The following is a 12,883-nucleotide window of genomic DNA, read 5'->3' as shown; positions in this document are numbered from 1 at the left end:
CCAGGTCTCAGGTTGAGGTTTCCTGATAGAATGAGTATTCAGTGCACAGAGTAAGGTTAGTGGGGATAGTCTGAGACAAGATGATCATTCAGAGTTGACAGGGCTGGGCCAACTGTCCTGTAAGTGAGAGCAAAGAGTTTTAATTTTCTCACCTTCTACTCTTGACCTCCTAGAGTCTAAGGTTTACCTTCTTCACCTGCCATGGTTGCTCTTGTCCCATGGCCGTGTGATCAGCATGAATAGTGTTTGTAGCAATCTCTTTACCCTTTTCTGTCCTTCATTACATCAAACTAAACCAAAAGCTAGGTTCATCCCTATGTAGTTTGACAGTTTAATTCTTGTATGTCTTGTGCCATCTCAGAATATCTCCCATCTACTGATGCATGCGTGGGCCTAAAGTCTCATCTATGAGCCTGTAAAGTCAAAGCAAATTATCTACTTATGAGCATAGGTAAATATTCCCATTTTAAATGGGAGAAATAAGCAAGAAGAAAGGGATAACAGGCTGCAAGCAAGTCTGAAACCCAAGAGAGCTAACATGAGGTATTCAGACTCCCGAATAATCTGCTTTGACTGCATGTCCAGTGTCTCTTACACACAGGTGCACGCGTGGGTCCAAGGCCTTGGGCAGCCCCACACCATGGTTTGGCTGGGCTCAATTCATCCAGCTCTCCCAGGCTGGCATTGCATGCTGGTGGCTTTACAATTATGGGCTCTCAGTGGTGGTGCCACTCTCACAGTCCCACTAGGCTTTGCTCTAGTGGGGACTCTCTCTGGTGGCTTCTCCCCTGCAACAAGTCTGTACCTGGGCCTCCAGGCTTTTCATCCTTTGAAATATGAGTGGACGCGACCAAGCCTCTACAGTTCTTGCTTTCTGCAAGCCTGCAGAATTAGAGCCATGTGGATGCTGCCAAGGTTTATGACTTGCACCTTCTGGTGGGAGCTGTACCTGAGGCTGCTAGAGCAAAGCTTGGGAGCACTGTGCTGGAATGCTGGGAGCAGTGTCCTGAGGCAACCTTGGTCAGTGAGCCCATGAAGAGCACTCCAGTGTGTCTTCTGAAACCATTCTGCCCTCCTAGGCTTCTGGGCCTGCGATGGGAGGCAAAGCCTCTGATATCTCTAAAATGCTTTTGGGTCTTCCAACTTCTTGAGGAATAGCACCTGGCTTCCTTCTGTCTGTGGTAGTCTCTTAAACAAGTTTCTGGGTACATCCTTGGTGTCCTTTCCTGAAAATGCTCTTTCATTCTCTACTACATGGCTAGGCTATGAATTTTCCAAATTTTTTCCACTGTTTCCCTTTTCTCTAGCAGTTCACCACAAGCAGTTAGAAGTAAACACACAGAAACCTGAGCATTTTGCTGCTTAGAAATTTCTTCTGCCAGACACCCTAGTTCATCACTCTCAAGTTAACTCTTCCACAAAGCCTCCAGGCATGGTCACAGGTCAGCCAAGTCATTGGCTGGTTTATAACAAGGATATCCTTTACCATAGTTTCCAATACCTTTCCCTCCGTTACATCTGAAACCTCGTGAGAATAGACTTTACTGCCGTATTTCTGCCAGCATTCCAGTCTTAACTACTTAACTAATCTCTAAGGAGTACCACACTTTCCCCAGTATTTTTCTATTCCAAGCCCTCACCGGAATCTAGCCCTCTATCCTGCTTCTCCCAACTCTCCCAGCCACTACCCATTACCCAGTTTCAAAGCCACTTCCACATTCTTAGGCATTTGTTATCAGCAACACCCCACTTTTCAATAGTAATTTCTTGTCTTGAATTATTTTGCTGATTTTGTGAATTACCTATCAGTATTTTTTTGAATCCTGATGAATTACCTTTATATCAATACTTTTTCAGACATTTCATGGATTTGGGAGGAACACTGTTACTGGAGAATGATTGTGTTTATTTTGGGGTGTCATGTATCTTCGCTTTTTCATGTTTCTATTTTTCCTATGTTGATATCTGCACATCCGGTGGAACAATCACCTTTTCCAATTTTATAGAATAGTTTTCACAGCGAAAAACCTTTTCCTGTAGGTGTGTCCTTCAGTGTCAGCTGGGCAGGGTGATTTATCTTTGGTTCTGGTTGGGCACCATGGTGTAGTCTCTGTTTGATTTCTTTGGTTGTCTTGAGTGCCTCGGTGGTCCACATTGTCAGTGTTTTTGAATGCATTGGTGTGGATATTTTTAAGCTGAAGCCCCCAAACTGAGCTAGTAATCAGGCCCTTTGGGAGGGCAGGCACTGGGTATAGTGGTCTTGCTTTGTGGTCATGGAGGCAGCATTGCCGGGGGCACTTGCCAGGCAGTCTAGTCCTTGGTTTTTAGGGGCATACATGGTGCATGGAAGTTCCAGTGGTCAAAGGGATGAAATTGCCAGTATGCCGGGTGCCATGCAGCCAGCTCTGAGGCCCTGGAGAGAACGAAGTTGGCTCTCTTGGGCTTGGAGGCTATATCCTGAATGTGCTAGACTGCCTTTTGCCTGGAGTACAGAGTGCTGCATAAGCTTGGGGGGGCAGGATTATGACTGTTCCACTGGGTCGAAGTGGGGTCATGTTGTTGCAGCCTTTCCTGCAGACATGGCGGGATGGCGGCTAGGCCCAAGGGTTGTGGGGATGCAGGGGCTACTGGGTACCAGAACTTGGTACACAGTGGTGGGGACTCTGTTTTCAAAATGGTCTTATGCCATAGCAGCTGTGTGTGAGGGAGAGTGAGGGATCCAGCATGGGTTTCCTCTCTAGAACAGTACAACCTCATGGACTCCAGGCATCTCCTTATACTGGGCTCGGGGGACTGTGAGAACCGTGGGGCTCTTCTGTGCCTGGGAATCCAGGTGCTTGTGGTGGTCACGTGAACTTCTGGGGGTCCATTTGCTCTCTTGCTCACCTTTTCCCCATGATATGGATTCCCTGTTTTCCCTGAGCCCACCCAGCCAGGTGTTTTACATCGCTCTGTTCTGCTACCCTAATGCGGTCATCTACTTGTGATTTTTGTTCTTTGTGGACCAGGTCGGCATGGAACCCCTCTTTTCAGTCTCCTTGATTGAAAATTTTTTCTTTGAAATCTCATTTATAATAATAAACTGTTGGTACTATTAAGAAACCTCTATTTTTTTCATATTCATACATTGTTATTTATTCCCCAAATGATGCCTTAGTAAGACTCAATTTATATGAAAAAAATCTATAACATAATAAATAAAAATATACAAATTTGCAGTACATGTTTTTATAAACAAAAATAGGACTGAAATTGCATTAAATTTTTAATAGGTCAAATTCTTCAGCATGAAATTGTGAGTAATTTCATTATCATCACCTTTTTTTCCTATAGGAAAAATATCTGAAGTTTAAATAAAGTGTTATAAAATAAATAAAAAAATCAAAAGTCGTGCTGTGATTGTAATTAAGATAGAAACATACTCAGTACATTTTGAAAGGAAATAAAATTATTCATTTGATTAAAAGTGCTTAATATTATCATATTTGCTTTTAGAAATGTGCCCATAAAAAATGCTGTAATCCTAAACTTTGCACTCTAAAGGAAAATGCAGAGTGTGGCTCTGGGCCATGCTGTAATGTAAACACTTGCAAGGTAAGATTTCAAAATATTACATTATTTTTGTAAATAAATGTTTGTTGTCTTTTTCATTTTCATCTTTCAAATATTTTTCTTTATATATTATCTGTGGTCAGCTTTTAGTTTGGGGCCTACTTCCTAATAGCATATGAACATTTATTTTATATCTCAAATATTTTGTAGAGCATGGTTTCAGAGGATATCTGTATCGTTACAGCCCAGCCAGGTGCCCTGCCCACCGCCCAGTAAAGGCCAGTATACTGAGACAGCAGGGATTGCAGTGGAGAAAGAGTGTTATTTTGCAATGCGCCCAGCGAGAAGATGGGAGTGATTTCTCAAATCCGTGTCCTTGAGAATTTGAGGGCTAAGATTTTTTAGAGGTGGTTTGGCAAACAAAAGGCTAGAGAATTGTGTCTGCTGATTGGCTAAGGATGAACTTGTAACTTTGGGAAGCGGAAATCACCTTCTCAGTTGGGACATTTCCTAGATAGCGGTCTCCAGGTTTGTGGGATCCATTCTCAGCCTGTCCACGGGTCCCTGCACGGTGGTGGGGACCCTGTTCTCAAAATGGTGTTATGCCCTAGCAGCTGTGTGTGAGGGAGAGTGAGGGATCCAGCATGGGTTTCCTCTCTAGAGCAGTGCGACCTCCTGGACTCCAGGCATCTCCCTAAACTGGGCTCAGGGGCTGTGAGAACCGTGGGGCTCTTCTGTGCCTGGGAATCCAGGTGCTTGTGGTGGTCACCTGAACTTCTGGGGGTCCATTTGCTATCTTGCTTACCTTTCCATGGTCTGACTGACATCAGTGTGTCCCCTCAAGTGCAGAGTCTAAAAAATACCTCAAAGACCAGTCTCAGGCCTTACAATAACAATGCCATCTATAGAAGCAGTTGGGGATGTCACACATCATGCACCCATCAGGAAGAAGACATGCCATTATTCACTGAGCTGTTGCAGCAGTGAGGAGCTTTGGGGACAATGGTGGGTTAACTTCTGGATCTATCTATACTTTTACAGAAATCATGGATTACCTCATGGATTTTCATTATTTTAATATAGGAAGTTTCATTGTTCCCTAAAGGTTTAGGTATTAAACCTATATTCTATTATTTATACTATTGTATTTGTTTTCAAGTTGATTACCTATTGTGTTGGTAAGTAAGAGAAATCGAATTCAAATATAGTTGATTTCAAGATTCATGGGATATCCTTAGGTCTCTTTCAACCTTCTTATGTCTGCTTTTCACTGTGTGGTTTTAATCACTTTTGGAGACCCATCTGGTTTTTACATTCAATAGCAATTCCAAATTATTTGGGTGGTATGAATTACTTTTGTAATGACAGAATGTAGCTATTTAAGGTTTAAATAACTTATAAAATATTATAAAACAAGAAAACCACACACATTTGGCATGCAATGTTTAGATAAAGAGACAAAACTATTTAAAATTCTCATTTTGAATATATTATAAGAAGGGATCAATATTCATCAATATATAGCATGTCAAATACTGATGTGTAGCTTTGACAAGGTGCTCTTTTCTACTCTATGGACTAATAATTAAAGCCAGTGATCGTTTGTTTTCAAGTTGCAGGAATGTAAAGGCCACTGTAGGGTTAGTACTTCATAGCAGTAGACCTGCTGCATTTCCCTTAACCAGAGCTCTGGTTTTGGCTTTTGTCTCTAAACACTGGGATTGAGTATTAAGAATTTTCTAAACAATCCACTGCCCTTTGTCTACATCCTAAAGGGTAGTTTGTTAAAACAGAGATAATTGCTTTGTTTAGTATAATTAAAAATCACAGAACAAGTTGCCAGGGAGAGCCTAAGAGATCATAGCTAAATTGTACTATGTTAGTTCACATTAATTTTCTCATGAATTATGGCATAGAATTTGACTTTTGTTGTCATTCAAAGACTCACAAGTGTCTTATACTCTGCTCTCATTTTTATTTACCGTGAGTGTAAAAGGTTCCAATTTTCTTTTTGGTCTACTTTCAAATCAACCAATTTCTACCAAAGCTTGTCTAAAATTTAGAGATTTGATTCAATTATTTTTCTTATACATATTCAGCTTCGGTAGGCACAACTCCAAGTGCAAGTACACAAAACACAGTTTAATCAGCTGTTTTGCTAACCCTTAAAGTGATTAACATGTTTCTAACCATTACTTAGATATTCCCATCGGTAATTTGGAAAAAAAACAAACAAACAAAAACTTCAATTTGAATGACATAATACCAAGTGTGTATCCATCAGTTGTAACTTGATGATGAGCAGCCAAGCAAAGAAAAGCAAACACAGACTTAAGAAGCTTAAGGTGAAGATTAATCTGGCTTCATGTTTAGTTACATCTTTGTTTCAAAGAGTCTCTACAGAATTTCTATTGTATGTATTTCTTAGATATCTTTGCTTTTTAGCTGATGATTCTCAATATGTGATATATACAAGTCATCGTGGCTCCTTAGCTTTGTAGTACATAGTGTACAATATTTCAGAAGAGTAGAGAGATTCATTTTTAACACCTACCTTCATTCTTTGTAGTGGAGGAAAATTTTACTGAGAGTGAAATAGATACATATTTGATTTTCTTTGTCTCACAGATATATGATAAAGGACATTTATGTAGGGAAAAAAGAGATCTGTGTGATTTACAAGAATATTGCAATGGAACATCTGAGTTTTGTGTAAATGATCGCCATGCTGCTGATTTGGAAGAGTGTAGTGAAAACAGCGCCTATTGCTATAAAGGAATATGCCAAGATGCAGATATACAGTGTTCAAACTTATTTGGAAAATGTAATAGTTTTACCTTTTCTCTGGGCTTCATTTTCAAGTTGTAGTTATTCTAAAGTCAGTAATCCACCCTATAGCCATACTAAAAAATGTCATCTTTTACATTCACATTTGGAAAAAAATTGCAAACCAAAGCAGCTTTGAATGTTGTCAAAAGGTAACTTGGGTCTAATAAGTAAAAGATACAAATAATAGGACATCAGAGAAATCACAGGTGTTTGATGGAAAGAGAATAGATTATTTGAATAATGGATAACAGAGTAAATTACTTTTTTTTTTTTACTTTTTTATTTATCAATAATATCTGCACGATAATACAATTTTTTTCTGTTTTCAAGTGGGTAGTTTGTAGTGTTTCTTTTTTTGTGTGTCAGGTAGATGACATCAAAAATTTTTAGCTGATGACATTGACTTGGCATTGTTGTCTGGATGTCTCTATACTGATTTGCCACACTTTTTAAAGCTTTTCTAATATTTTTTACTATTAATAATTGGAAATCCTTATGTTTTCAGTTGCTAAAGGAGGTCCTCAATTGTGTATGCAAGAAGTGAATTTTCAAAATGACAAATTTGGAAACTGCGGTGAAAAATGTAATTACAGGTGGGTATTTAGGAAATTATACCTTTCCCGAATGCATATGTATATGTTGTGTATGTACTACAGAGCACGCTCATTACAAATGGGAGATATGCCCATTATATACAGATGGATTTATATCTTGTCGTCCATAAGACAGTATACGTTCTGAATAGCTTTAGTGTTTATTATCTGAGTGGTATTTTGAATTATCCTCATATTTTGAATTGTTGTTTACCTAACACATTGTGTGCCTAGTGAAAAATGGATAATTTTTTGTACCTCATCGTTCCAGGCATATCTTTTGTGGAAAACTGGTTTGTCACTGGTCACATACAGAGATAGTACCAATCATTGACCATGATGTGCAATATACTTATATTGAAGGCTATGTATGTGTGTCTGCATATTTAAGAAATACTTCAAAACGTGATGAGACCTATGTAAAATCTGGTGCTCTTTGTGAACCAGAGAAGGTAAATATAATTTTTATGTGAAACTATGTGTGGTAGATTTGTATGTGAGTGTCTGGAGACAGAGAGAGAGAGAGATCTTACCTTCTTTTAGCTATAAATTTTGATTACTCCAGCATGATCTTAAAATACAAAGATCACAATTTCTGTTGGTTAAAGGAACTCTTGCTTTACTATTTATTAGTTTTATTAGAATTTTTACTATAGGTATTTAAACTTGTTTTTCACCACTAGAGAATCTAAGCCTCCTTGTTAGACCAGGGTCTGGTCTTCAAATAATTTGTGTGGACCAGGAACTAAAAGAATAAAATAATACACCGAAAAATGTCAGAACAACCTGAATAATAAGAACGTTTAATATAACCAGAAAAAGAGCCAAGTATTTAGTTTCATAGCATTACTGCCCCGCTGGGCCCCTGGCCCAGTGAAAGCCAACACACTGGGACAGCAGGGGCTGCAGTGGAGAGTAGTATTTTGCAAGGCGCCAGGCAAGGAGATGGAGTAATTTCTGAAATTCATTTCTCCAAGAATTTGAGAGAAAGAGTTTTCAAGTTTTTAGCTTGATCAGCAAAGGGCAAGGGAATTTGGTCTGCTGATTGATAGGGGATGATCTCACAGGGTTGGGACGCACAGAAATTATCTTCTCAGTCTGAAGGGTTCCTGTGTAGAGGGTTTCAGGGCTGTTGGCTCCGTTCTCATGCCTGTCTACAGGTCTGGTTGGCATCTTTAGGGTCTCCAGGATGCAGAGTCTGAAAAAACACCTCAAAGACCAGTCTTAAGATTTACAATAGCAATGTTATCTATAGAATCTGAAGTCTTGGGGCATTTTCAACAGCAATGTTATCTATAGAATCTCAAGTCTTGGGATTTCTGACAGCAGTGTTATCTATAGACGTGTGGTGGGAGTCACAAGTCTTGTGCCTGTCAGGGAGGATAGTGCCATTAAGTGTAACCAATGACAGAGCAAGGAAGTTAGGGCACAATGGCTGGTTAACTCTTGGCTATATACTATATTGTTATAAAAATCAGACTTTGATAACTATTTATACCTTGTGGCTCTACACTATTTTAATATGGACAGTTTGACCAGTCGTTGACAAAGAAGACTAATTGGTTATAATTAAAATGACTCATTTATTTGCTGATTAACCTACTCCGTTAATACTTTCTCCAAAAGCACAAAGCATGGAAACTCTTTTCCCCTCCTCTAATACCTTATCCTTTGTGTCTTATCCATTTAACTGTTCTTGAGTTACATCCTTTATAATAAACTGGTAAACATAAGTAAAGTGCTTCCCTGAGTTCTATAAGCCCTTTTCACAATTTATTGCCTTGTGGAGGGAGTGATGGGAACCCCCAATTCATACCTGATCCGTCAGACGTCTGGCTTACCTGTGACTTGCTATTGGCATCTATGGTGTGGATAGTCGTTAGAGTCTGAGCTTTTTAACTTGTGGGATGTGGTGTGACTTAGTCAGTTTTTGTTTTGCTATGAAGGACTACCTGAGGCAGGGTAACTTGAAAAGAGGTTTATGTGGCTCATGGTTCTTCAAACTGCACAAAAACATGACACCAGCATCTGCTTCTGGAGAGGGCCTCATGCCCCCTTCATTGATGGGAGAAGATGAAGAGGAGCTGGTCTGTGCAGAGTTATGGGAACAGGAGGCGAAACGGTGAATGGGCCCCAGAATTTGTCAGGCGCAGAAGCTGTTGTCCCTGGAGACCAGACGCCTGATGAGAATGGCCAAGGGGCTGTCAAAATAACTGGTCACTTCCATGCTTGCCAGGTTGCCCAGGGAAAAATTCAGGAAATTCTGACTCAGATAAGGCAGCACCAACAGCAGGAGGCTCTGCAAAGTGGACCACCCCAGCCAAGGTGGAAGTAGAAGCTCAGGAAACAGCCCTCCACAGAGGCAGATGCCAAACCAAGCAGAGATTGCTTAACCAACAGACGGGCGCTCACCCCTATCCAGAATCACATGTGCAAGTTTTTGCCTAGCCAGTTGTTCCTAAGGACCAGGCAACTTTGAACTCCTGTCTCTGTGAGAATGTATACTTTATGCTCTCTAAAATGTATGACACCCAGCTTTAAATAAAGGGGGGGGAGGGGAGGGAAAGAGAGGAGCGCTCTGCACTTCCCTTTGTAGTCTCCCAACATAACAAATATTTTAATTTCTCTTACTATTCCCCCATAATGCAAGAAATTAGCTTAATGACACATTCAGTAAATTCCTCAGATATAAATAGATTTCTCCTAAATCCAATTGGTAAAATTGGATCACAATAATGATCACAGGAACTTAAATGTTAAGCCATAAGCATAGAAAAACTGTTCTCAGTTTTATTTTTATCTAACACTTTATTTTTCCCCCAAGAGAAGTGCTGAATGATGTCGGCAGGGGTATTAAACGTGGATCTGTACTCAACTACCTCAGGTATTCAGTAATACAATGAAAAGCAAAATTGTTCCTTTTTTTGAAAATTTTATATACTTTATAAAGATGAAAGTCCAACTGTTTTTTAAAGAATAATTTAAAATTTAGCACCTATCAGCTAACAGGCAAATAACTGAGAAAGAAGTTTACTTCTGGCGGCTGACACTTAAGCTAGAAAATTAATTTCAGGTTTTTTGAGGCTTTCAACACCGTTATTAGTTGAAAGATCCAATCAATGTCCAAGGATATGGAGCAGTGCCTATATTTGGAAAGCAGCGATACCATTTATTCTTTCATTTATAGTTGGGAAAGTTTTCAATGGCGCTAACAGAGCAAAGTGGTGGCAGGAGGATTTCGAACAGCTGGTTTAAATGGCTTTAGGAGATTTCGGGGTTTTTGTTTAGCTACATGACTGAGTGCATAAATGCTTTGTGCTTTTGACTATCACTACCCCAAGAAAGTGCATCAGTGAAGAGATGCAAGACTTTAAACAGATTGGGAAAAAGCAAGATTCAGCTTGTCTTACAGGATGCTTAGTTTGCCAATACACTTCAGACCAGATGGTCTCCACTTAGAGCAGACTCCGAAAGCAACTGCTTTGTGAAGACCAACGGGACAGTCAGAGAGGGTATGACAGTGTTTGAAGGCAACAAAGGGCTGCATCTTCACATGCCCAGCACTGTCATGAGCCTTACTAGGCTATTTTGAAGATTTTTAAGCAATGATAAAGGGAAGTCCACCCAAAATATTACATAAAATGTAGTAGGATTTCTGTGTACTCTGCAACCAGTTATTTGCAAGTAAGTCAAAAAGTAGAGGATACATGAAAACAGTTTTTGGAATATAATTTCAATGACTGTGAAAACATCTGACCTTTGAGACTGAACTTGTTTGTCCATTCCTTAACTTGATGGCAAAGCCCCGTTATGTACAATTGTGTGGGTGTGGGTGGTCTCCAAGGCCATGCTGCTCTCTGAATTGTTTTTGTGTTGCATTTGTTAGTAGGATGGTCACAGTCATTAACACTGATCTGAAGGGCATATATAATAACTCTTAAATTAGTTCACCTCTTTCATATTTCAAGATGAATTTCTACACATACTAGATAAATTTTTATGAAGATCACATCATTTAGGCATTTTGGAAATTATTTGAAATTTTTTCCGAAAACCAGCTTATTTTGTAGTTTTATCATTTTTGTCACTGGATTTGCTTAGCAGTCATAATTTTTTTCCATACAATGAATTGCTAAAAAACATCACAGACTGGCTTTCTGGTTGGAATTCAGGTGAGATGTGTTTTAAGGCCAGAGTTCTTCCTCAATATTTGATTTTTTCCAATATTTGATTTTTTTAAAAACAAAGGTGCTGCATTTAAATCTGCTGGTTTCAATGCTGTCATTTCACTTCAGGCCTTTTAGTGTGGAAAATCATTTTACTTTTACTTAAGCATTGGTAATTTGGTACTAGCTAAGGAATAATTCTATAATTGAGTTCTGTACTCATCATATATGGATCATTCCCCCCTCTGTAATGTGCCCCAAATGCAGCTTCATTTCCCAATACCTTGATGCAGAATAAAGTTTTTCATTAAAAGAAAAAAGCTTATAACACTTAATTATAACAGAATCACAGGTCATTATAAAATAATGCCGTTCACATAGCCAGAGCAACAATTAAAACATTTAAAAAGTGAGTACAGAGGCACATAGTTAAAAAGAAAAAACGCCTTACACATTTAACAGAAACGACTCAATTTTCCCCCATAATCAAATACATTGATAAAGACAACTTGAAAGCATAAGAAATTATCTTGATAAGATAATACGTAGGCCAGGTACCTAAAGGTAGAGAGAAACTTTTCACAATTTATTAAAAGCAGAGGCTAATACTACCAGAGAAGTTGGTTGTTTTATGAACTAAAATAAAATCATAAGACTTTCCCACCTGCTCCCCACTGCCACCGGCTGACTGAGTGGACCCCCTCCAGGCCAAGGGGATATCCTAAAACTAAATTGCCTGCCACCAGGAGGGAGGTCAGACATGCCTCATCATGCCCCCTCCCTTCTTGGAGATATCCTTTGTAATTCATTCACAGGTCTAAGGCTATGCAACTAACCTGCAGGTCCTAGATTTACACAACAAATATATGTCCTGGTGCCTTGTCTCTGATTAACAGACCTCCTTATCTTAAAACATCCCAAGCCTTTAGACAAGGCTTCTTGTCTTTAACCAATTGAAAGTCAAAGAATCTTTAATCCCACCCATAACCTTTGTAAGCCCCCACTTCAAGATGGCCCACCTTTTCAGACCGAACCAATGCATGTCTCCCATGCATGGATTTATGACTTTACCTGTAACCCCTATCTCCCTGCAATGTATAAAACCAAATTGTAACCCAGCCACAGCGAGTCCACTAGCTCAAGGCTTCTTGGGTGTGGCTCGAGGTCATGGTCCTCAAATTTGGCTCAGAATAAACCTCTTTAAATTATTTTACAGAGTTTGGCTTCTTTTCCTTTGACAAGATTGGTGCCAAGACATAGAGCTCAGAGAAGACTCAGGACCCCTGAAGGAGTAGCCTGAACTCGGTGCCAGCTACCGGCCCAACCCTTTTGGGCCCTCCGACTCTGAGCTTCTCCTTTGTCGGGAACTGATAAGTCCTCCTGAGCTCTGGATCTCCCGTTTTTGTTTGATGGTTGGTTTACTCTCAGCTGGTTCTTTTCCTAGAAATTGTTATTTGGGATCCTAACTGAGATTTGGAGGTACATTCTGAAGTGTCTTCTCCGTCGCATTTTCATAATAAAATTAATCTCAATTGGCTTTTCTGTGCATTTGTGAAAGAGGAACCCAAACTGTCTTGTTTGTAGATAAGTGAGAGATTGAGTTCCTCAGCTCCGAAGAGAAAGGGGCATTTTTCTCTTCCCAGGCGAAAGGCACCCCTGGGTAACTATGGTCCTCAGTGGGAGTTGCCTGGGGTGATTCATTGAGGTGTAAGTGGCCAAACAGAGAAAGCCTCCAACAAATTA

The 12,883-nt window shown here is 39.7% G+C and overlaps 1 protein-coding gene across 1 annotated transcript in view; it reads left to right on the top strand.

Annotated features, from left to right (window-relative positions):
• The window catches only part of LOC105868769 (A disintegrin and metallopeptidase domain 3-like), a 116,821-nt gene that overhangs the window by 75,405 nt on the left and 28,533 nt on the right, over window positions 1-12,883 (top strand). The window contains exons 13-16 of the mRNA XM_075997197.1: window positions 3,496-3,594; window positions 6,181-6,376; window positions 6,887-6,974; window positions 7,246-7,426. Of these exons, the coding sequence (XP_075853312.1) occupies window positions 3,496-3,594; window positions 6,181-6,376; window positions 6,887-6,974; window positions 7,246-7,426 (564 nt within the window). The remainder of the gene's footprint in view (window positions 1-3,495; window positions 3,595-6,180; window positions 6,377-6,886; window positions 6,975-7,245; window positions 7,427-12,883) is intronic.

Source organism: Microcebus murinus, chromosome 24 (assembly GCF_040939455.1).
Source record: "Microcebus murinus isolate Inina chromosome 24, M.murinus_Inina_mat1.0, whole genome shotgun sequence".
Classification (NCBI taxonomy): domain Eukaryota; kingdom Metazoa; phylum Chordata; class Mammalia; order Primates; family Cheirogaleidae; genus Microcebus; species Microcebus murinus.
The sequence above is the reverse complement of the archived record's forward strand: the minus strand, read 5'-3'. Positions and strand labels throughout refer to the sequence as shown.